At 40.5% G+C, this 26,339-nt stretch overlaps 1 protein-coding gene across 1 annotated transcript in view; it reads left to right on the forward strand.

The window, feature by feature from the left end:
- man1a2 (mannosidase, alpha, class 1A, member 2) overlaps positions 1-26,339 on the forward strand; it is a 126,247-nt gene that overhangs the window by 40,881 nt on the left and 59,027 nt on the right. The window contains exons 4-5 of the mRNA XM_034147406.1: positions 2,509-2,605; positions 22,776-22,894. Coding sequence (XP_034003297.1) covers positions 2,509-2,605; positions 22,776-22,894 — 216 coding nt within the window. The remainder of the gene's footprint in view (positions 1-2,508; positions 2,606-22,775; positions 22,895-26,339) is intronic.

Raw genomic sequence — 26,339 nt, forward strand, 5'->3', positions numbered from 1 at the left:
ATTTCCCCCCTCTTTTTCTTCTGGATCCCAAGATGCCATGATGGCTCGAGGTATTTGTCAAAATCAATAACAGAATTGTGCAGCTTAATGTCCAATTAGCTTTCCAAGGTCCTTTTGAATAGGCAGTTAGTCAACAATTGTCCAGCCTCCTGTCTTGTTGTACCTGTCCTTGGCATATGGGCCAATCAAAACTTGATGAAGCATCCAATCAACACACGGAGCCGGCCAACACTTGAGTGTCCATGTCATGGTGTGTATTAACTTGATTTATAATCCTTGCTGTGCGTCATGGGAAGCCACGAGGCCAAAAACACAGAGACGCTCCTGGCCCTCGTCTTCATTAGCTTGGCTGCCTGCCTGGGAAAAGCATGGAGGAGGATTTGGACACTGAGCCTCACATGGTGGCATAAAGAGGAAGGCAGTTAGGCATGGAGACAATGCTGGCAGGAATGGAATCGGGCGTATTTTGCTATCATAGAAATACACGGTAACTGATCTGCTACTTCCTGTAATGCGATACAGTGATGCAGATACCTGGTTTTAGTTTCTACTCTCTCACCATTAGGATTACAACTTACACATATTTAACTGTCAACTAATCTGCCAATTATGTCCTAGGCTAATCCTTTGGTCTATACAAATGTGAAAATACCCATCCCAGTTTACACAAAGCCAAGTTGATATCTTTAACTGTCTTGTTTTGTCAGTCAAAATCCCAAATATATTTAATTTTAAATAATATTTAAAAGGCTAAAAACTACATTATTTGCCATTTTTGCATAGAATATTACTCTAACAATTATTCTCTTATCAAAATGGTATTGTATTGTCGATGGACTTGTCATTGCTCCTTTACTCATAATGTGGAGATTTAAAAAAAGTTACAAACGGATGCAAAAAAGCACGCGGGAAGAGCTTTGCTGCTACAAAGATTCTTGACCTGCTGCCATTTAGGTTCCTGGGAAACAATATATGTAAGCAGTTGTTGCTTTTAATACATACACCTTTATTAATACCATTGTTCCCTTTTGAGATATTTCAAGGTTAGTGAAAACGCAGAAATATCATACCTGCTGCAATAGTAAAATAGCCAAATATTTTCACATTTTAGAGTGGAAGGAACCATGAAAAGTAACCAAAAACAATATCAGAAAAACTGTGCAGTATCATCACTGCCATCATCCAGGTCATATTCAGGTCATAGAGATGTTGTGAGTGGCTGACAGGCATGTAGAGATGGAGAGAGAGAGAGAGATTGGCTGATGGACAGATAGGAGAGCTGCCAGGTCTACAGACGATATGGAGAAGGAAATCATCCGATGTCAGTAGAAGCAGACAGAGATTGACACAGACATATAGACAGGAAATGCACTTTCCCAAGCTTGTCGATGCCACTTGAATAAGGGCTGTGTAGGAGGAAAAAACGCTCTGAAATTGAAAGAGCAGCACTAAAAGCTGGCCCTTTTTCCTTTTCTCGTCTGTGTCGTCTTCCCTGTTTGCCCCGGAGCTCCTCTTTTCAGCGTCAGCCCCCGTGTCAGGGCTCAGCGCTCAATCTTTATCCTCAGCTTCCCCGAGCCTTGTATGAAAAATTATAATTTAGTTCTGTGTGTGTGTGTGTGTGTGTGTGTGTGTGTGTGTGTGTGTGTGTGTGTGTGTTGTGTGTGTGTGGTGTGTGTGTGTGTGTGTGTGTGTGTGTGTGTGTGTGTGTGTGTGTGTGTGTGTGTGTGTGGTGTGTGTGTGTGTGTGTGGTGTGTGTGTGTGTGTGTGTGTGTGTGTGTGTGTGTGTGTGTGTGTGTGTGTGTGTGTTGTGTGTGTGTGTGTGTGTGTGTGTGTGTGTGTGTGTGTGTGTGTGTGTGTGTGTGTGTGTGTGTGTGTGTGTGTGTGTGTGTGTGTGTGTGTTGATTTCGTTCCTCTTAAGCCTACATTTAATTGGGTTCAGTTGTCCTGTTTTTTTTACATCAATATGTGAGAGATGTAGCAGTTAATTGATTAGTTGATGAATTCATAGTTAATTGCTCTGCCCTGACGTGCCACTTAATATAATATTGACAGAAAGCAAAGGTTGTAATTCAAACAAATGGCTTCATAAAGGAGCTCTTTCTACCTCAACAGTAATGGTTTTAATGATTATGCCTCTACGAATCACCTGGCTCATTTGTCAAGAATATCCAATCACTTGCAGCTACTTTTATTCTTCTTGATGATACTATACAAATATTGTTTGTTCTGCTGTGTATGATTTTGTTGGATTTGAGTGGCACCATGACTGACAACAGCTGTTAAATAATAATCCTATTACCCTAAAATTACCTATTACCCTAAGTCAATTTAAACTAAAATCATGTTGCAAATATTAACGTCATCATCCAGAGATCTTCCTCAATGCCATATTCTGAAGGTAGAATCATGTGTTACAGGATGTGTGTCTGTGACGTTACACTTGTGTTTTGCTTACTCATGAGGCTTCACATCTTCTCAAATGTTTTTTTGTTGTCTTTGTTTTTTCAGATGATGAAGCATGCATGGGACAGCTACAGGCAGTACGGCTGGGGTCACAACGAGCTGAAGCCCCTCGCCAAGAAAGGACATTCCACAAATATCTTTGGTAAGCCAGACAGACCGTTCTGTGCCCATTGGCAGTTACATCACACATGGATGCATGCATATACAAACACACACACACACACTCTGTCTCTCACACATACTCACACTCAAGCGCCATGCCTTTTCCCTTGTGGACAAGGTTATGTGATAATGCCTCTGGCAGGATGCATATCACTTTGGGAAGAGTCGTTGCGGACAGAAGCACAAGCTCACTGAAAGGAGAAAACTCACATTACTGGTAGAAAATAAAATGTATATGATGTACTGGTAATATTTTACCTATTGAATGTTGGATTTTGCATTAGACAGCATGAGGACAAACACTTTGTGAGGTCTTCTTCAAGGTCCAGTCATAAGGGAAATTACTGTTTGTCAAAAAGGAACCTTGCCATTGGCAGCGCTCATTTTTCCCAAAGAGAGGTCAGCCTCTCATCATTTGTGTTTTTGGAGGCTGTTGGTTAGTATCCGCCGCTGCAGCTCCCATCTGTTAGTGCTGGTCACAAGACTAGGACTGGATTGTCGTGAGAATTAACAACCAACAGAATCACTCGCAACGTTTTTAAAGTTATACAATTGTATTGAAAACTAGGCTATGAATACCCTACAGCTTAGTTTAAAGCACGTGTAGAAGAAAGGTATCGTCAAAACAATACGCCAATTTTTTTCCCTAGTGTTTTTCTATTGTCCTCAAAGTTCACCGGACTGAATTTCTTTTGAGAATCACACTTTTCACACAGACATTTTTAAATTGTCCAAATAATTTGTAAAACTAGACCATGCATACACTATAGATTAGTTTCAATTGCATGTAGAAGAAGACTGTCTTCCAAACAATAAACCACTGTCTTTTTCCCAGCATTCTTTCTGGTGTCCACCCAAGCAATACATATAAAAATAAAAATCTGATTTTTATATTTTCACTCTGACTCATCTCCTTGGCATACTCTGCTACTCCAGCGTATTCTCTTGTCAGGCAATAGCATGTCTTCCTCTGTGGTCGTGGGACTCACAGTGGATAAAGATGGTGGAACAATCGAGCCCACAGCCCCAGCTTTCATAAAGATAATACTAATAAACACATGGTGAGCACTTTCATGGTGAGCAATAGCGAGATAAAACGGATTAGTGTGCTGCAGGCATCCTTTGCATTATTGAGATAGTCATTGTGTGTGTGTGTGTGTGTGTGTGTGTGTGTGTGTGTGTGTGTGTGTGTGTGTGTGTGTGTGTGTGTGTGTGTGTGTGTGTGTGTGTGTGTGTGTGGTGTGTGTGTGTGTGTGTGTGTGTGTGTGTGTGTGTGTGTGTGTGTGTGTGTGTGTGTGTGTGTGTGTGTGTGTGTGTGTGTGTGTGTGTGTGTGTGTGTGTGTGTGTGTGTGTGTGTGTGTGTGTGTGTGTGTGTGTGGTGTGTGTGTGTGTGTGTGTGTGTGTGTGTGTGTGTGTGTGTGTGTGTGTGTGTGTGTGTGTGTGTGTGTGTGTGTGTGTGTGTGTGTGTGTGTGTGTGTGTGTGTGTGTGTGTGTGTGTGTGTGTGTGTGTGTGTGTGATGTTCCGTCTGAAAATTGTCCGGAGGCACCTGTGTTATTTTATGAGCTGCTGCTAAATGGTGGATAGATGATGTGTGTGTTTCCATTCAGTGCTGTTCTCGACTGTCTTGCCTGTTCATCTGCAGCCTGTCTCAGTGTGTGTGTTTAGGTTTTCTGCCGCCTTGTAACGGTTGAGTCACGGTATCTGCACAGTCACAGGATGGCCAGGAAAACTCAAGCGAAACACCAGGCAAAGAATCAAGCGTCTCAAACAGACCTCCATTATTGACGAGGCGTGTACTGTCCTCCTACACAACTTGGCTGTATTGATTATGTGTGTGTCTTGGGAGAAAGGCTAGCACAGAAAAGCGAAAGCAATATATCGGAGATGCAGCAGACTCTTGTTGCTGTGCTACTGTAACTATTAGGAGCATTGACAGCTTGCTCCAAAGGGACACACACACTCACAAAGTCTGAGTGATTGGATTGAAACGGGGATTGCTGATCGTCTGTGAATTGGGGATTTAAATCACTTTGATGTGTCTGTCGTTTCAAGTGAACCCTACTGCGATATACCATGATGGTAAAGTCAATCCAAGACTTTGTACCCATTTTATCATGAGTTTAAAGCAGACTTCAGAAACTGCAGCAAAATGCAGGACAGATTTGAGTTTACTGGTTCATCATAGAGTGGTGCATTGATGAGATATTTTGTAGGCCGACTTACTCAGACGTTAGCATCTCAAGGGTTCGCTCCACAAAAAGTGTTAGATTTCTTACGTTGTATTTTGGCTCAGTTGCGTACAGATATTTTTTATACTTACTTGTTTTTTTAAGCAGGATAATCTCCAAATATAATTGTAAGCGTTAATGCATTCCGCAGAAGTAAAAAGCTATTGTTAGGCTATAAATGAACTACATTGCGATTTCATGGCTGCACGCTTAGCTCATTTAGTCACCTCTGTTTTTGAGACACAAAGAAGCTCAGACATTCATTAATGGGGAATTTACTGACCTTTTTTTTTATTTTAAGTCGTAAAACAATCTCTTAAGTTTGTGTTAACCACAGAAGATATTTCAGGCATCGAACCAAAAACGCATAAAATAAAACACTGGCTTTAAGACGAGGGAACCTGGAATGGTAACATGCTAACTCATTGCCAGGTTTTAGGACTCATTCCTGAACCACTCTCTTGTCCTTTCAGGCTAGAATTGAGAATAGAGTCTCCCCGCTTGACTCGAGTATCACAAACACAGCTGTTTCTGTACAATTTGCCTCTATTAAACATCCCTTCTGTGAAATTGTTAAAGACACAAAGGGCAAAGCCGTTTGTGCTTGCTGTGCGCCTTTCAGCTCAGCCTTCATTTGTCCAAAGAGAGTAGAAGAGGCCAGAATGGTAACAGGAGGACGTTGTGGCACCAGGCTCCGATAACCTTGAGTTCACTGCCTTGTCCGGTTTTGTCTTTTTTCCTTCTTTGGAGAATGAGTGGAGCCGATTTTGAGTGCAGATACAAACCAAACCTTTGTCTCGAAGGTAAGCGGTTCAAACCAGGATAACCCCGGCCTGTTAAAGGAAATTCAGTTCAAGCTTGGGAGAAAGAAAACACATTCAATGTGTGTAAGCTACCTTATAGCGTGTGAACGAGTAGTGGCAAAGCGCATTAATTTATTCCATGAAACACTTTCTTGACAACACATCACCAATCTAACTGCTGTTTGGATGACAGACTAACATCGCCCCTTTGTTTGGCAACTGTCTATTTGTCTGACATTGTTTATGGCATATCATACAGCTCAGGTTAGACAGACACGTCAAGAACAAGCTTCTCCTCCGTCTTCTTGGTTAGCAGGTTGACAAACTCTGCGCCATCTAATATACGATTGGTTGCCTAAAATGGAGTTGCAGTTGTATGGATTCTTACATATTGTTTTCTACCTGCAGTTTCAGAATGCATGATCTTACTGCATCATGTTTTATTCATATTATTTACAAATGCAAGAAACATGAAAATTATGTTTAAGCGTTCTAAAAGCGTTGCGGCATGTATTTGTATGTAGGTGGCATGTACCATACAGTATTGGTACTGTATTTTGTGTATGCTATTGTATAGACCAAATAATTTGCACGTTTTTGGATAAATAGTTAGTTAGTTCAATATCTTATGGTACAAGACTGTTGGTCGGACAATGTAAGCAATATGAAAGCGTCACTTTAAACAAATCAGTTATCAGTATCAGATAACGAGCAGGTTAACCAATAATGAAACCAAACCTTAGTTTTCACTTTAATAAACCACATGTCTGAACGTACCACCATCTCACACTGACTGTTGCCAAACTGCTTTTTGTTGCTCTGATCATAATTACTCTGTCCTCAGCAGTTAGCCTGCTCAGTCAGATGATCGACTACTTTATTTATCTCACACACACACACACACACACACACACACACACACACACACACACACACACACACACACACACACACACGGTAATAATACCCATGGGTAATTGAATGGGGAACATCAGCCCCCATTGATTCAGCCTGAAAGCGTTTGACCTGTATTGAGGGTGAGGGTCAGTCGGAGCAGCTGAAGTCGCCTCGTTTATCGGAGATGGACGGCAGTGTCTCTGATCTTTAAACACACTACTCAGTGTCTGCAGGAAAAGGCTCTCAGGGGACCACGGTCACTTTACATTGATGAGGATTTCAATGCAAGTGTTTTGTCCTCAACACGGTCTCTCTGCCTTTCTGTGGTCAGAGTGGTTTAGTTTACAAAGCTAAAATGTCTCCTATTTTTCAGAGTTTCCGTAGTTTAGGACAGACAAAGAAAATCATGAATTACCTTTTTATACAGTGGTTCAGATGTGATCTCTCCTGAAGCTTTTAAATGTATTAATCAACATTTATGATTTTAATTTAAACGTTGTGGCCTCTTACATTTGAGGATTTTCTGCTTTTCTCTATTTTATGTAATGGTTGAATACTTTGATGAGACTTACAAGGAGATGTTTATTAAAAAAAAGATGAATCATTAGCCCTACATTTAATAAACCAAAATAAGATTCCAACAATAGGATATTTTGTCTCAACTTGATATTATTCAGTGGTTGGTGGTTCTATAAGCCACATTTAGAGGACCAGGAGTCCAGAGTTGTTTCTCTCTTTGTACTTAATGGAGCTGTTTTAGTGAAGTTATTGGGGCTATTTCAGTTGATTTATTTTGCCTGCATACAAAAGAATCCCCCGGTAAATCTAAGCCTGCCCTGAATGCTTTCCATCTGATGATTTTAATCTAAACTTGCAAGGGGAGAATCTCTCACTTCGAGTCTTTCTCCCACGGGCAGTTTGACATGCTCACAGTAAATGATATTATAAACCGCCTCAGGCATTTGCTAGAGGCCTGTTAGGTAGGAAGCAATGGAGATATGTGAAACTGTGCTGAGGTTTGAACACCTGGACCCACTGTTGGCCCAGTACTGGAACAGTTAATGCTTCACTGCTATGTTGATGAAGGGAGGTCGCTCAATAAAGATTCTGTTTGCCTCATCAAGGACTCCATAAAACCACAATACCAGATTAAATACTGCTTTGATTCCCAGCTTTTCCAATCGATAGACACTCTTGTGTGTAATCTTCTGTGAAGCTATTGGAGTCGTTCCTTCTTGCATTATCACTGCAGGGTACATGTGGACGTCTTGATAACCATGAAGTCAGAAGTCCGCTCACACGGCTCACTGCCATGAAGCTTTACTTTTCCCCCAGCATCTAGGTCATGTTTTCACACGAATAGCTCCCAGAGTGAAACAGTTCATTGCACCCTTAAAAAAGGGGGGTTACATTGGGGCTCTATGGCAACGCACACATGTGAACCGCAATAACATAGGAATTACATATATGTTTTGTCGTCGCTCCAGAATAATCAGAGTCCAAATCTAGTGCCATAATATACCTTTCTTACTGGTCTCGAACCAAGATATACTTACCGTATGAACTTAAAAGTGGAAAACCACCAATTAATAATACATTTGGAGTAAAAAATCAGTACAATTGCAATACCTTATACATGATCAAATCACTTACGCTACTTCTTACTTTTTGAGGTCTACTGTATGTCGGGGATATTTTGTCTTCTGTCCACTGGACGGTAGCCAAATTGGTTCAATTTTGGTTCATTTGGCACATAATGAGTATTGTCGGCCTTTCCTCTGGTGCTCAGCTGAACAACATCCCAACAGGCTGCACAGAATGTGAAACCAATAACTGCCTTCATGTCCAGTCATGTCTCTGTGATTCCTGTGGCCTCAGCTGGGTCATTATGTGTTTCTCGGTGTGCCTGGTCTGTTTGTAGCCCCCTTCTGAAGCTCCTTAGAAGCTGGAAACGTATTAGTCTCAAGCATTCAGACTCTATTATGAAGGAAAGTGGGTAAACATGAAGTGTAAGACTGAGTGAAACGGATGGGAATAGTCGATTTCTCTCAGTTAATGCAGTTGTTATTATTAGGGAGTTAGAAAACAGATAAATATGGAGTCTGCAAAGACAGACACTGAGGAGTTGATCTGCTTCGATGCCAACTAACAAAACAGTGACATTTTAAAAGCTAAGATGTGACAATTGTCTCAAGCTCCAGTATGTTAGTCCATATTGAAATAAAGTGCTCACTGTGTGCACTGCCAGGATGGATTGATTGCAAAGCAAGAAGTTAAATAACCTGCAGACAGTAGTACCCCTCGAGTACTTCTTCAGTGATTATCCTAAACTTTGAGATTAACGCAGGCTGTCAGCTGGATGCTTTTATCCAAAGCTCTTTGCAGTTCCATTCAAGTATTTTTTTATTGCTGTTGATTCCAGTAAGGACTAAAGCTATTTAGAAATAAACTAGAGTTTAGAATTAAAGAACATCAAATAAGACATCAGCAGAGTTGTCTATTATACATTGAAGATGTCACCCAACGGAGACGTTTTTGTTTTCTGTGGATGTCGCTGAATCCGTAGCAAGTTGACAGCTTGTTTTTATATCTTCTATGAGTGGCTCTGGTCTTTTTTTGACACTAATATGTTTCCATAAAGAAATGCGTTCCTCCAAAATCTCTGATCTGAGTTTTCCAACAACCTTTAGGGATGTTGGCTTAATGGACTTTAACTCCTCCCAAAGATCATTTGATAATCTCTTCCATGTTCATAGCCACAGCTCCTCCATCACCAGCTGATTGAAACCCTCCCATTATACAAACGAACGTTTTTGCAACTAATGGCAACATTTAGTTTAGTTTCTGTGTTTAATATCTACTTAATGAATACAATGATTGCACTCGTTGGATAAAATATAAAACAACATGCCGCTAAACTAAAAATGATGACGCGCTCGAAGCGACCACACATCGAGCGTTTTGCCCTTTCTCTTCTTCCCCGCCCGAGGTGCAGACTCGGATGTGTTCATCAGTGTGGGGGTCGGGGGGGTTGAAGTGGGGTGAGAGGGTTCGCAGATGATCACTTTAAAAAAGACTGCCTGAGGGCCTGACACTGCTGTATGTACGAGAGAAGGATGGTATTAGATTGGACCTTAGTTACTGTTGCCATGCTTGCCAAGATTTTCATTCTAGCCCTGCATGTAAGGAGCTGACATTTCTTGTGATTGTTGCAGTAATTGATTTTACGTTTCTTTCCTGTTCAAAGTTGTGTTTTTCCACTCTTCCAAATCAAGTGACTGAAGAGAGAGGAAGTCATATGTCGGACAGATTGTGAAGCCCAATGAGGCGATTAGCTTAAGTGACTTAGATTTTATTCGCTTTATCTAGCTATAGCTAATTAATGTTAACTCTCTGAGTCGGTTGGGATCTTGGTCTCCTGTTGACTTTTTAACATTTACAGATTATTCAACAATGAAAACCCCCAGATAATGGCCTCAATATGCATTTGAAGCCAAAATACATAACATTATGATAACCCAGAGTCGTGTGATGATGTTAAACTGAGTAAAGGATCAAAGTAGGTCCTCTGTAAAAATATCTATATCTTCAAGTTGATGGACTATGAAGAGGAAGTAAAACAAAATATTGAGTTGGACAACATTGTCCCTGAAGGATACTAGTTAACCTAAGTATAATAGAGCAGTCACAATATGGTATTTCCATGACGGGGAGAACTCTCTGTCAGTATACATGTACACACTAGGGTGGTCCTTGGTGCCATGTACATTTTCAAATTCATTTATTTTAAGCTCCAACCACCGGAATCCGTTATGATAGTCAAGAAAACTCTCCTGGTGAATTTTATTCAAATCCCAACAACATTTACCCCTCCTTCATCAACCTTGAAGTTTAGCCTCAGTAGGGTGGTCCTTCAAATTGAAAGTCGGAAAGTCTAAACTCCAACCCCCAGAATTCATTCTATTAGTCAAGAAAACTCTCCTGGTGAATGTGTTCCTCAATCTGACAACATGTACCCCTCCCTCATCGACCTGGGCTGCCACACCAGCAGCCACTGAGGCTACACTTCACGGTTGATGAGGGAGGGGTACATGTTGTCAGATTGAGGAACACATTCACCAGGAGAGTTTTCTTGACTAATAGAATGAATTCTGGGGGTTGGAGTTTAGACTTTTCCAACTTTCAATTTTACACACTGATAAAAACCTATTTATCTAGGATGCTTAAGGAATTATTCGTCTTTGCACAAAAATAACCTCATCTTTCGAGAAGTCTCCGAGCCCAGTTCAGGCCTCATCTGCTCCTGTTAGCTGTAATTGGTATATCTCCAATATATATAGGTTAGGCTTCTGTATTATTTCTGTCTCTGCAGACTTTGGTTTGCACATTTGCAGTACAAGGAAAGAGTAAAGAGAGAACAGAATTCTGGCCCCAACAAGACGTCACATTTTCCTTCAGTACTCGAGGACTTGGCCCTCCCTTATTCCCCTCTTTTCCTTCAGATTAAACTTTCAGCAGTGCTGCAGTTGCCAAATTGGACAGGAGGAAACAGGAGGATTTGCCTGCTGCTGAGTCCAGCAGGAATGTGCATAAGCTCTTCAAACGGAGTCGAAAAAAGGGAGAAGTTTTATGAAAAAATTACCTTATAAGTTCATAGTCTTTAGTTTTGTTCACAGTTTACGTGACCAGATCCTGATAAAAGCTGCTGTTTACAAAATAGTGCCACTAAATAATTGGATAAGTCACTTTACCCATCAACCATTACCCACAATGCAGATCTACATATCTGATGCTTTTAGGGTTTCTATTAATATTGACATACCAAGCCTGTTACACACTCAAGGGAGCTGAGCCATGCTTTGGTTGGAGTGGAAAGCTGTGAAAGAGTAGCTCCCTTGTTCACATGGTTGATGTGACACCTATAGAGATAGAAAGAGAGTAGAACGGACATTGAGCTGTTCGCAGGATCATTTGACTGGGTCATGAGAAAATGGCGATTGATTCATGTCATTGGGGGCAGTATTATCACACTCAATCATTTAAAAAATCTGATTTGATAACTTACCTGTAGGACAAAAAGTAATTCAATTTTGGGATTTGCGTTATTTCACAAACTTGCTACGCCAGCTAGTTGTTACCAGAAAAAGGCTACCGTCGGTTAAACCTCTTATAATTTTCCTTCCCTTTTGCCAGGTTCAGCGGTCAGTTTCTCCTGATCAACTGGATTGGCCAGCATCACAATAAAACTAGCTTACTAGCTACCTAGCACATATAATTACAGACTCTGGGTGTTTCTCAATGTCGAGTAAAGCTGCTTCAGAGCCACTATTTCAAGCATACTACGTCATCGAGTGCCGCCGAAGTACTGTTCCAATGTCCAGCATACTTGGAAATCTACCGAGCCCGGCGTACTCCGTTTGGAGAAATATCGAGGCTGCACATGAGTAGACTCCGCGGTCTTAAAATCCCCACAATGCTTTACGCACGGACCAATTTCCCCAAATCTGTGGCGGAAGATGTAAGACGGGGCCTCTCATATGACGCACACATGCACACTTGCTAGCGTGTTTCACACTTCGTTTTCCGAATGCCAGGAAGTATTCTTGACTCGCTTCTGAAGCAAGATGCTCGGCAGACATGTGCTACCAAGCAAGCGTACTCGCGATTGAGAAACACCCTAAATCTAGTGATCTAGCGTGCTACGAATCTATTAACCCGCTAACGCCAGATAGCTTGAAGAAACAAACATGCAGATACTAATGTTAATTGTAAACCGTGCCTCTTGTTAGACCACATTCCTCAAATGGCTTTACATTTTTCTGACATGTTTTTTTACTTTAAAGATAAAATAGTGCTTGAGTGTAACAGTCTTAGGAAACTAAGCAATTTAAATTACAGACAATAATTACCAGCAAAAGGGAAAAGAAAGAGGGGATGGGAATGTTGTGCCCAAAAAATAGCATAGCAAAAATGTTACGAGAAGAAGATAAGAACACCTTGATCAATCCACCTTAACGTTGTTAGACGATTCATTTTTCAACCTGGTTATTAACATTGTGAACCGGTGTTGGCTGTGATTAATTGATGCAATCAGAGTTCTGTATTAAACTGTTGGATTTTGAAGGATTTACTGACCTTTCTCTCGGTTAGCTGGTGCGACATTAACCCCGTCCTCTTCACCTCCACTCCATCACACTTTACATCCCGACAAACTTTCACTGTTTCTCCCAAATGACTTTGATCATGTTACTCTATCTATTAAGCTGTCAGCTACACAGACTTAGTTTTATGATCTTGCGCTAGATATTTGTAATCTAGGCCGACCCACTGCATGTGAGGGGAGCACAAATTGGACATTTCAAAGTCTAGGTTGCAGTAACACAGTGTACAAAAGGAAACAAGAAAGGCAATTACTTCCCTAGTTACCAGCTCAAGGCACACACATTCTCTGTCATAATTGGGCAGATGGATCATTTTAATGGCTTTTTTGTGTTTTCTCTGAAAAGGTGAAGAGGAGAAGCTCATCATGAAAAATATGCTTTTGCAGAATTCCTTCTTTCTGTCTACCTTTTGTGGGGAATCTTATTTTCTTTGAAGCAATGCATGCTTTTCAATTAATGGCACCATGACCATGACATCCCCATTTACAATGTTCCCCTAGAACAGAGCTCGACACCAAAAGAATAGGATGGGACATTTTAAATACAATATTCTATCATATCATCATAATATCAATACATTCTGTAGTGCTGTAAGGTGTTTCAAGGTTATTCATTACACAGATTGAAAAAAAATCAGTAATCCAATACTGCCTCAGTGCAGTTCTGTTCTTTGTTGCAACCTTCGTAGACATTGTATAAAGATGCCACATCTTTATTTTATGAGGTAAAGGTAAAGGAATTATTTATTACCCCTATGCATCTGAGGAAGACTATATCATGAATAACTCTGCTACCATAGAAGATGCACTACATGCCTCCCAGTTAGGGCTGCTCGATTACGGCAAAAATCATAATCACGATTATTTTCGTCAATAATTGATATCACGATTATTAAATACGATTATTCATTGACTTTGAAAACATCCATTTATTGAACTTTAAAACAAATACAAATAATAATTTGAACAGTATCTTTTTAACTGTTGATTACCCTGAACGTATAATTCAACTGAAAAACCAATACAAAAATAAATGATACATTTATATTTACATTTAAATAAATAATATCAAAAATAATAATTACCAATAAACAAGATCGACAAATATTTTGGAGCGAACTTCCATAAGCTACTAAACATATATAAATATAATAAATAAAAATAAATTAGACTAAAATAAATGAGATCAAATATGTTGCAGTCACAACCTAGCAAAGCAAAATAATCGTTTTTTTCCGATTGTTTTCGTAATTGTGGCTGCATGGCCAAAATCGTGATTGCGATTAAAATATGATTAATTGCACAGCCCTACTCCCTGTACATCTGTTGCATGAGTATTATAGGGATTTATACGTAGTCCTTACAGCCTGTGGATCCATGCTGTGTGAGGCAGTCTAATCCCAGCTTGGCCTATAGCACAGGCATTCAGTTGGACATATTGTATATCATGTAGTCCTACTAACACATGTAGTGCTTGAATTCAAAACGAAGTAGATAAGATAAGATAGTACTTTATTGGTCCCAATTTGGGCAATGTTTGTGTTGCAGCAGCATAAAATACATGGCATTGTACAATACAAATTAAAAAGACTAGAAATAATGTTGAACTTACAAATGAACAATAACAAAAAATATATATAAAGCAAGTTATTATATATACATAAGTATGTGAGGGATGGAATATTACATATTAAACTTAATATATAAATGTAAAATGTACAGTGTGATTTTAAGTCCAAGAGAAACTATGGAGCAGAGAGTTCTCTGCCAGCCAGAGGTGATTTGTTATAGAGAGTTATTGCAGTGGGCAGGAATGTAGAATTAGTAGAACTTATTTTATTCTAAAACTCACCATTTTACAAAAACTAAGTCCTTAAACATAGCTTTAACACATGCTACACGTGTCGCAGTTTTCTGAAAAGCTATGTTTCCTTTGCTTTACATAGAAGTGAATGCCATCTAATGACTAGTAATACAGTGCAGATTGAGACCCTTTGGCACGGGGCCTGCAGACAGGCACTCAGGCTGGGGTTTATTCAGGGAGCTCAGCTAAAAGCTCGTCTGACCAGCTAAAAAAACGAAACCGGCAGATGTTTGTGTCTAATGCCAAATAAGTTGGTAACCAGTTGTCCTCTGCCAGCCAGACGGGTCTGAATTGGCCTGGGGTTGGCTCTGTTTATCGCTGCTGGGCTCATTACAAAATGGGCTGAAATGCCACGGTGGACCCGCAGCAACAGAGGAGGGAAAGATTGCAAAACCATTTATAGAAAACTGTGCAGCAGACTGTGACAGCAAAGTGTTAGTACTCTTTCATCAACAAAGGTGAAAAGGTTCTCCTGATAAAAGTTGTTTGATGTTGGAGCCCAACTGATTTATGATAGCTGGTCTTGTCACCTGATTAAGTTTTCTTACACATGTCTGTTGTACAAAGTAAGAGTTGGCAGAGAAACCAGGCAGCTGAAGTTCAGAGGATGATAATGAACACCGTTTCATAACTAAATGTCAAGGTTGGTTGCCTAAAATCGCATCTAATTAAATAAACACTTCACCTAAATGACTAAATATTGTATTTTCGTACTTACTTTTAGGGGTATCTAGCCGTGTCTAATAGTTTTAGTTTTATTTGCTAAGCTTATGAGATATACATTTGTGTTAATGATTTCCAATATAGTAGAGGTATATACAATTTCACTTCTGTCGGTCACAGTACTAAAAAGAAATCAATAGCAGTGTCTTTTGCTATATACAATGTTGTTTAATCTGGACCTTATTTCATTCAAACTGCTTTCCTGTAGTGTCTGAAAAAAACTGTGAATTGCCTCTGGACTTTTAAGTATTCGCAACTCATCCAGTGGGGTTTATTTTTCCTGCAGAATCTCTGCTCATCTTTACAGTTATAGTTGTATTGCATGTTACAGACTGTAGGCAGAAGGACAAGTAGTAAATGTTGGAGAGGCCGGTGCAAGAGGTTGTGTGGAGGGCATTGGAAAGAGCTCAAGAGTAACGACCAGATGGGATGGACGAGGAGTTTGAAAGAAAATTCAGCGAGGCTACTAGTGAGGTGAAAAGTGGATACGAGAGATGGAGTTCTGGAAATCAGTATTTTTGGCAAGAGAAATGTTTCCCTCCTGCCAGGCGTCTGAATCTCTTCCTGCAGAGAAAAGCTCTTTCTCTCTTCCTCACTCACACACAAGGCAAGACGAAGCACACATGTCTACTTCAAGCACAAAAACAACATGCATAGACTAAACACACATACATCACCATCTCTTCTGACAGATACACACACACCTGAACTCTCCATTTCCCGCACCTGACAGTTTACAAGACCGAAGAGAGTGAAGAGAGAATAAGGACATCACGTTGTCCTGCCTCGTGTGAATTCATACCAGAGAGCTGTGTCGTCTAATAACACCTGAACAGAGTGAGAGAGAGATGGTGGTGGAGGAGGGGAAGGGAGGAAAAAGGGTGTGTTAGGTTGTGATACACGGAGAGAGGAAGTCAGAGAGTGTGGGAGATGAGGAAGAAGGTGAGTGTGGTGTGAGTTCAATCAAAGGAAAAAAAGAGTGAATTTGCATGTATGTCAATAGATGAGATTTGAGCTGAGCTTGGCTGTGTGTGTGCGCATGAGGCAGTGGCGATAATTCCCTCAATAAATAAACCTCATCCTGGCCAATTTGTCTCTGATAAGCAGCGATGCTTGGCAACCCTAATTCCACCTTTGGGGAGTGCCAATTTAGCTTCATTGGATGCAGTTGTATGAAAGGGCTGAAGAGGCAAGCGGATGCATGGATGACGGTGGAAACCAACAGCAACAGACAGTGTTGTGTTTACAAGGACGGTGAAACAATAAGAGACCAGATATGAAAACTGAAGTCAGGTAAAGGCATGAGTCTAGCCAGGGGAACAAAGATCTGGCAATGGGAGAATACACAGCAACAAAGAAATGCACATTGAAAAGGGTGAAAGGAGTATTTGTGCACCAGGGTTTGAATAGAGAATAGCAGGAAGATTAGAAAAAACACAGCAAGACAGTGATGAATGAGAACAAACAGATGGATAGCTATAAAAGGTGTTGCAGATGAAAAGATGGAGCAGAAAGGGGGCGATTAGCAGAGGTGTGATCACAAGGTTATTTCCAAACATTAAAGCGAGCTGAACTTCTCAAGGTTGGGAAAACATAACCAACATCAGAGACTGAAACTCAAGAAAACTGCAAATTAAGTTTCTCTCCTGCTTTGAAGTTGTAGGTGAAATCAAACATTGGGGCGGTTGAGAAATAAATGAGAACCAGAGTTCACTGGGTAATTTGTAACAGCTAGAGAGGTTGAATACTAATAGAAGGATGAACCACAACCTTGAATTAGTTTAGGTTTTTTAGAAAGAACTACAATTATTCCCAAGGATAGCTTTTACTTGACATTTCAATTGAATATGCTTCAGGTCTTTCATTTTCTTTGCTCTCGCAGTTAAGTAAAGAAAAAAACATGTCTCTAAATATCCAATATCACATATTTAAGATGACAAGCCTAACAATAGCCCTAATGACATGACTGAAGGAATTCAGCTACACAACTGTATTGTAAATGCAGCTGAACTACGGATGATATGAATATGCTTTGCTTTCTTTACCTTTAAGTTGCATCTTATCTTAAATACTTTGTCGGATATACTTTCAGTTCTTCCTTTCTTGTGTACGTTAGTCTTTTAGGCTTAATCAGTTGAAAGCATTCATCACAAGTGTGAGTGATGAAATACTACATCCTTGGATTATATTGTACACAGTCTCAGATCTCAGCCATAACAAGAGAAAAGGTTTGTGTTTGTTGATAGCTTTGCCCGCACTAATGGAGGTGAACAAATAAAAGATAAGAAGGGTCTCAAACTACTGTAAAAATACTTTCCCCCAATATTCTCTAGCACAATGTCAACATCACATTTCTGGTGTATTATTGTCATGAACACAGAGGACTAAATGCATTCAGGAGCTGTTACACAAAACCTCGAGATCGATGGAAGATTCTCCATCTTAAGAACTTTGACATGCGACAATGTCTGCCTGAATGGTGTCACGTTGCTAGGTCGGCCTGCAGCGTACCTGCGGGTGAAGAAAGTGACAGAAGGAGGGGGGGGGGGGGGGTTGTGTGCGTGCGTGTGTCTGGGTGTGTGTGGTTGTGGTGCAGCAGAGGGGGGCACCGCTCCACCAACAGTCGGGCCAATCTGTCAGGATGCCGGGCGTCCTGCTATCAGCCTGACCGACTGCAGAGTATTTTTAGAGTGATTTAGAGGTCCCTCTCTATAGTGATAATAACACTGCAGCGCCTGCGTGGAGCCAGACTCTGCTTTTCAATGGACTCAACGATAAGGAGGGATAGTGGGGAGGCTCAGGATCTCTAGCAGGACACACTGCTGGTGATATGAAATTGAGAAGGCTTTGGGGCAGTGCCACTGACTTTGGCCACTGACGTGTTATAAATGCTCATTGAAGCCAAACAAATAGAGCTAACAGCAGGAGAGTTGGATTAAGATCATCTGATGAGATCTAGGAAAATCATGCTGAATTATTTTACAATTCAATGAAGAGATTTACTTATATTTAAAGATGTTTTGTCTGGGTTTGTGTTAATGCAATTACATAAAAACTTGTTTTACATTCAAACGCAAATTCTAATCCAACTATTTTATATCTGCATAATACATGATTTATGATATAAGAATTAAAACACAAAGGTTTTTTGTCAGTCTATGATGCAGCAATGATACCAACATTTTGCTTAAAAGTATAACAGTCATCTAAGTAGAATATAATAAATGATTAGCATAAATCCTAGTATTTAATAACAATACTGTTTGCCTGCCTCGAGCACTGAAATGAATTATAAATCGAATTCGTAGCATGACAAGGTGCTTGCCGAGCTATCAGCTATCAGCTAGCTAACGGTGCTAAAAGTGCAAAGAACTCCAACAGTGGGGACGGTGGTGTAGCGCAACACTGGCACTGTTCTTGCAAAAAGTTAAAACTGATCTTAAATTATTTAGTTATGATAATTTCAGGTAGCATTCCTGATTGTCACGACAGCTGCAGTAAAAACAAGAGAATATCTTTATTTAATGATTGATTTTGTTAGCAAGCCTCTTAATATATAATGGTAATTTGGGGATTAAGTGGTATTCTCTTCAGCAGGAGCCTTATTCAGAGCCATCCCTCGAGAGCTTTTGGGCACCAACCCAACTAAAGGAAAGTAGAAAACAATATGGATTAAAAATAAACAGGCCAGGCCAAAGGACAAGGACTGACTGACCTGCGTGTTCCCCGTTTGTAATTATAATGCTTAAATCCGCTACCACAAGGGCATGGGATACTAATGATACATTCAAACCCTGTATTCTTTTAAAAGCACAACATAAACAACTGTGTATTATCAGGAGATCACAGCCTCAAACTGATCATTTAAAATGATGAATTAATAGTGGAAAAACAGCAGTGATAAGAACCAACACTTGTATCAATTGCAACCTTTTTAAAGAGGCAATACATTGCATTATATTTCTTCGGTGCACATAATAGCTATGATATATTTGAAGGGGTTTATGGGGCGATTGATCAATTGTAGAGAAACAACAGTGCCTGTATTTAGCCAACAATGCAACTGGGGTAATTCTCCATCGTATTGACAGAGAGCTGTGTTGGTATATGACATTATCATAACAGTTTTTAGGTGTATGATACACAGCAATGCATCTCAAGCGAAGAAGATCATTTGAGTTTCACGATGATATGACTCCTTTGATATTTTATCTCCATTTTATCTTTTATCTCCAGCTTGATTTCTTATCTTTCTTGAGTGAGTAATTGTGTCGAGCACAGATTACTGTAATTAAGGGGAAGAGCAGTTTAGTTGAGACACAACAACGGTGGGATTCCCACTGATCACAGATCAAGCTAGTGGAGGTTTAACATCATATAAGGGGCTTTTCAGATATTCATTTCAACCCTGAGCCAACAGATACAAACCTGAAGGACACTGCACATGCTCAGTGACATTAGGGTGTTTTTTCCAAGGGCAATTGGGTCTTTGCTGCATGTCAATATAAGCTTTTCTTTGCCGTTGTATAGCTACCCCCACAACGTCGTACACATTAAGATTGCATCAAGGGATATTGGCGTAGAGAAATCTGGAGCAGAATGTAAAGAAGGCAGAGAAGGGCTTAGTAAGATTTTGAATTCTCCTGTTCATATGATTTTGTAAACTGCTTAAATGATAGCTAGCATTACCAGTTTTTTCTTCCTTATATTTCTCTATCTTTTTTTCTCTCTTTGCTAGCCGTGCTTTGCTACTCTCAATGTTTATGTCCTTTCTTTTTTGTTGGCTTCTTACCTCTAGTGCTTTCTTCTTCTCTGTATTTATACTTCTATCTGGTTCTTGCTTCAAACTCACACCGTTCTGCTCGTTCTCCAGCTCTCTGCTGGGGATACTGAGAGCATTGGATAGATGGTTAGGAAGAGGAGAGGAGTGATTCTCTGCTCAGCTGTAACTTAATGAAGCATCTCAACACATAGTGGGTGTTTCTCAATCGCGAGTACGCTTGCTTGGTAGCACATGTCTGCCGAGCATCTTGCTTCAGAAGCGAGTCAAGAATACTTCCTGACATTTGGAAAACTGTGGGTGTTTCTCAATGTCGAGTAAAGCTGCTTCAGAGCCACTATTTCAAGCATGCTACGTCATCGAGTGCCGCCAAAGTACTGTTCCAATCTCCAGCATACTTGGAAATCTACCGAGCCCGGCGTACTCCGTTTGGAGAAATATCGAGGCTGCACATGAGTAGACTCCGCGGTCTTAAAATCCCCACAATGCTTTGCGCACGGACCAATTTCCCCAAATCTGTGGCGGAAGATGTAAGGCGGGGCCTCTCATATGACGCACACCTGCACACTTGCTAGCCTGTTCCACTCTTTGTTTTCCAAATGCCAGGAAGTATTCTTGACTCGCTTCTGAAGCAAGATGCTCGGCAGACATGTGCTACCAAGCAAGCGTACTCGCGATTGAGAAACACCCAAAGAGTGGAACAGGCTAGCAAGTGTGCAGGTGTGCGTCATATGAGAGGCCCCGTCTTACATTTTCCGCCACAGATTTTGGAAATTGGTCCGTGCGCCAGAGTTCCCGTTAGCCGGTAATTACCGGACTATGACCGGTAAAATATGCTGAAGACCGGCAAATCTAAATCTCTCCGGTCAAAATGTCCGGTCAAAATTATTTCCCCTTAGCGCAATACCGCATCAGTTGCGCCACTTATGTGACAGACAAGAAGAGTATGTGACAGACAAGAAGAGTATGTGACAGACAAGAATAGTCAATTATAATGTCTACACTTAATGTGGAGAAAGAGATGTCCTGTATGGGTTGATTGTGCGTTGATCTGTTGGTAATGCCTCCGGTGGGCATGTAAACAAATGCATAATGCTGCGCTATACTTTGTGGCCTCACCCGGTTGCATAGCGACGCTTATTGTTTAGGTGTCTTTTAATAAGCAGGTAGTCATATCATTAGCTAGAACTAGCTAGATCTGATCGATATGGACACAAACGCGAGTAAAGTCTAATCTGACGGGAGAGAGAGATCGGCTGCTGCTGACGAGTCGACACGCAGCTCTGCATGATCCCCTGCAGCGGTGAGCGGAGCAAAACACACTTCAGGTTAGAACATCACACGTAGCTATTTTAATTACCTCTCAAACTACCTAAACTAGTTATAGATAGGTTTAGTTTTACTGTCGGGTTACTCATTACTGGATCCGCGAGCTGCATGATATTGGCGTGTTGTCAGGAGAGGGAGAGAGAGCGCTCCGTTTATTATTCCCGTGTTATTGTAAATTACTGTACACTTTTGAATAGTTAATTAATCTACTATAATTAGTTTGTTTAATATCGAATCATATCAATTTGTTTCAAAGCTCAATAAATAACATAGAAGACCTTTGACCGGCACTTTTCAAATTTTGTCCGGAAGATTTAAACTGTAACGGACATGTTGACCGGCAAATAATTATTCTAACGGGAACTCTGCCGTGCGCAAAGCATTGTGGGGATTTTAAGACCGCGGAGTCTACTCATGTGCAGCCTCGAAATTTCTCCAAACGGAGTACGCCGGGCTCGGTAGATTTCCAAGTATGCTGGAGATTGAAACAGTACTTCGGCGGCACTCGATGACGTAGCATGCTTGAAATAGTGGCTCTGGAGCAGCTTTACTCGCGATTGAGAAACACCCAGTGTGTGTTTCTCATCCTTCATACGGCCAAAGAGGATTGGGGAGAAAGAAATAGTGACATGTTATGAGAGAGAGTGGAAGAATCTGAAATATGAAGGGAATGGATGTGTAAGAAAAAATAACACATTTGTGATTAGGCATGATTTGAAAAAAACACGAATTGTGTTATTTCTTTATTGTTCTTATAATTGCGATATGTTTTGCGGTATTAAAGTGCAGGACCATTGTTGAAACTTTTTCACATTATCATACCAAAATACATTAAAATGATCTTATTTAGATTTTGTTTTAAGTGGATCTTGAACCAAACATGGATTTCTTTATTAGGTCTGTAGATTACTAGTTGGCCTGAATTTTATGATTTAGCAAGCTCTACAATATATTTCTTACATATTTAGACTTTACAACATGTTTGCGCTTGGTTCATATTTCCATTTCGATAACATTTTCTCCAATCTCTCCAAAGATGTTCAGACTCATCGGACTCAACCTGATTTACCACATTAATGAATTCCCTCAGTGATTGCCTGAGCACCATTTCCATCTGTTTCCATGGACTTTGCAGTTCCTTCATGTGTTTGCATGCAGAAAAGTTTTAATTGAATATATTAAAATTCATCAGAGTAATTTATTATTCTTACTTTCCCCCTCACGATTAGACCCATTGTGTTTTGAGATTAGTTTTCCTACTCCTAATTCCCAGAGGACCAAGGTTTTGTAGAAAGAATATTAGTTAGTGCGTGACTGGATAAATTCATCAATTTGTATTATTGTTTTATTGTGTGTCTCGTGCAGGCAATTCCCAGCTGGGGGCGACCATTGTGGACGCGTTGGACAGCCTCTACATCATGGGTCTGCACGACGAGTTCAAGGACGGCCAGGAGTGGATCGAACAGAATCTGGACTTTGGAGTGGTGAGTGCCCAAATATAAAAAATAATAAACGATATGCATATTTCCAGCTATATCACGGTTAGAACACCTGCTGTCGTTCAAGACAATCAAGAGGGTTGTTATCAATGGAAAACAGAAATAACACTGCCTCATTACTCTCATCATTCATCTTTATTTCTGTCCATTTCCATGTATTTACCACTCCCCTCCCTCCTCTAAATCTTCGTTAACAACCTCCTTCCAGATTTTCCCATCTCCTCATATATTTCTCTAAATCATCCCCATGTGTCATTACCTCCTCCCTTCTTTCTGTCAATCAACCCCACCCCCTCTGTTCCCTCCTGTTCTGTTTAAACTGTGTTTTTTATTATCTTTTCTCTCCTTCCCTCTTTTCACTGTAAATCTTTTCATCTATAACCTCTTTGTAGTCTCTGGACATTACCGCTTTATTGCCTTCAATCTCCCTCTCTTGTATTGCATTGGACAATTGTATCTGTCCCTCTATCCATCATCTGCAATGCCTATTGCTTCTTTTTATCTTTTAACCCTCCGTCTATCCTCATAGTTTTTCCTTTATACTTGATATATTCCCTCCTTAGTTCTCGGTCGTTTTCATTTATTTCTTGCCCTTCACTGTTTCTTTCATCCTTTCAATAGCTGTCTTTATTTACCCATCCATCATTCCCTAAATTGATGCCAATTTTTATCTTTCATTTTCTGTCTCTTTCTCCACTGCCATTTATTCTTTCTTTCTTTCTATCGTCCAATTGGTTTACTCGCATGTATCCATCCTTCTGACATATTTCTCACTCCCTCTTCTTTCCTCCTCTCCTATTTACACTTATCTTGTATTTCCTTTTCTATCTGCTCCCCTATTCCAACTTGTCATCCCTCCTTTCTCCCATAAATTTCACTTGAAATCATTATTCTGTCCATGCTTCCTCCGTGCACCACCTCCTCTATTCCTCTCACTCTCTGCCTGCTCCAACGCCCAACTCCTAAAGCTTTTTATTCCCCCCACTGAGGCAATCACAGGGCAGCAAGCAGGTAGGCAGAGGGGATCTCACATTGTGACACTTGGAGCGCTAATTAACCTCGGGATCACTGTGGTAGAGCAGCAGAAAGAGGGGTACAGGGAGGGATAGGTGGATGGAGAGGAAGAGTGAGGCTTAGATTGGATGGAGGATAGAGAACAGAGGAGACGGCAAGAGAAGTGTGAAGGAGGAGGCATCGACAAGGAAGGAAGCCCTGTGAAGATTCATTACAGGCTGAGGAGGTTTGGATGGATGGACCAGGAAAGAGATGGAGGAAGAAAGATCAGCCGTGAAGACAGACTGAGGGGGATACAAATGAGGAAGAGGAAGAGAAAGAAAATATGGGGAAGGAAGATATGATGAGGAGAAAGAGAGGGAACCTTTGAACACTGCTCTATTATTATTATTGTATCACTTATTGTCTTATCCAGACATGCTATACAGTACAGTGTTATTATCAGAACAGGATGGGTTACTCAGAAGTGCCATTCATTTGCATGTCCCCGTCTTTTATGTGACGTGTTGCTGCCTTCACATGATACGTGATTTTGTCTTAGCTCACTAGGCGCGAATTTGAGGTGAAAACAACCAGTTGTGTTTTTCGTTTCTGTGGTTACCACCTCTGCTAGCTTGTGCCGCGACAAACAGTGTTTTCTGATTGGTTGAGCTTTGAAAGGGTCCAAGTTGGAATAATTTGAACTGGAGACAATTTCGAGATAATAAGGACTCCTTTAAGATAAGACGTTCTTGATCCCATGGTCAAATTCAACAGCTACCTTGCTGTATATACCATTTTTTTTAATTGCTTCACCGCTGCAAAGTTAAAGTGATAAACATATTAATGCATCAATAATTATAATCCAACTATTTAATATATATATCATTCTGCAAAATGAGTACTTTTTTCATTTAACGTACATATTGAGGCCAATACGTTTGTGCTTTTACTTAAGAAACAATTTAGTGTAGTCTTGTTTAAGTGCTGAGGAGTGCAGTAAAGGTTTAATGGAAATTAAGCACATTTATTGCACCACCCAAGTGTACCCAAGTGTACTGTACAACCTCATCTGACTCCCTTCTTTTCACCACACTTTACCCCAAATCCTTTGCTAGTAGCTCGTAAAAAGGCTATTACCAGTAAAAAATATACATATTAAAAAAAGCAGCGCAAGGATAATGACGAAACAGAACTTACTCTTTGCACTGCATAAAACCTCCTAACTTGATCGTTAACAGGAAAAATCTTCCCTTACAAGGAACCTGAAACTTGTGTGCACTTTTGGAAGTCACGATGAATCTTAAAATACATCCATGGTGTAAGTGTGTGTTATACGTTTTAAATGAGTTGTAATGAGAAAGAGACAGCGCCGGTAATTTGTGAGGAGCTTTACAAGTCATGTAGATATCAAACCCCCCAAAAATGTAATATACTGCAATGCAGATAGAAAATAAATTCAACAAATTCACCTGATGATGGGAACATGTTGGTTCTTTAAAAGAAAAGTGTTCACATTAAAGTATGTTTTCTACTGCAATGATATCGAAAAACCTTCAGGAGCAGCCCCGGTAAAAAAAAACACTTGCCTCAAAAAACAAGGTGAGAGTTGTGCTTTTACAAGCACAAGGTTGTTTTTACAAATGCAATAACAAAGACATGAATATGAGAAAATAAGGCAAAATTGCAAATGTGTTGAGTGAATTGAGTATTACTCAGATTTAGAACGAAGAGAGAAGAGGAGACCCTCTGGTTACACAGGAGGGGGATGGAGAGAGGAGATTAGGGGGAGGAGAAGAGGAGAGGAGAGGATGAGACTTGAAGCTCTTGTTAACCAGCGAGAGGAGGAGGGAGGTGTGTCGCTATGTTTTCATTAACAGCCTGGTTTAATGCCTTTATACCTGAATGCATGCTTTAGGCAAATGATTCAGGAATTAGCCTCCCCCTACTGTAACATTCATGAAATGTAAAGCTAGCTGGGGCTGATCTCAGCTGTACGGCCATGGCATTACTTAACCTCTTTGCTCAGGCCTTTTAACAAAACAGGTAATACCCTGGCTCAAAGGTAGCAATACTTTTGGAGCCTGCAGTGGCTTGGTGGATAATTGGCAGCAGAAGTGTTATTAAGCTTGGCTCTTGTGAAAATCAAAGATGTGTTCAACCCAGAGTCTGCAGCCACACCCAGCCTCTCCGCTCAGAGCTCTGGGGAAGGAATAAGGCCGTGGCCTGGATTTACATGTAGGAGATTAAAGACATCACTCTTAGTCACGGTTAATCACTCTCCTATGCATGCATGTGTGACGGTTAGTTGTCTAACGTGACACTGACCTTAACTGCTGCTGAGTGTGTGTTTGTCAGAGCCAGTTTGACCTTTTATAGAGAGGATGTTCGGGCCCCTTTTTACATTATTAACTTGTATTTTACAACCATGAACGTC

The sequence above is a fragment of the Trematomus bernacchii genome, unplaced genomic scaffold, assembly GCF_902827165.1.
Source record: "Trematomus bernacchii unplaced genomic scaffold, fTreBer1.1, whole genome shotgun sequence".
Taxonomy (NCBI): Eukaryota; Metazoa; Chordata; class Actinopteri; order Perciformes; family Nototheniidae; genus Trematomus; species Trematomus bernacchii.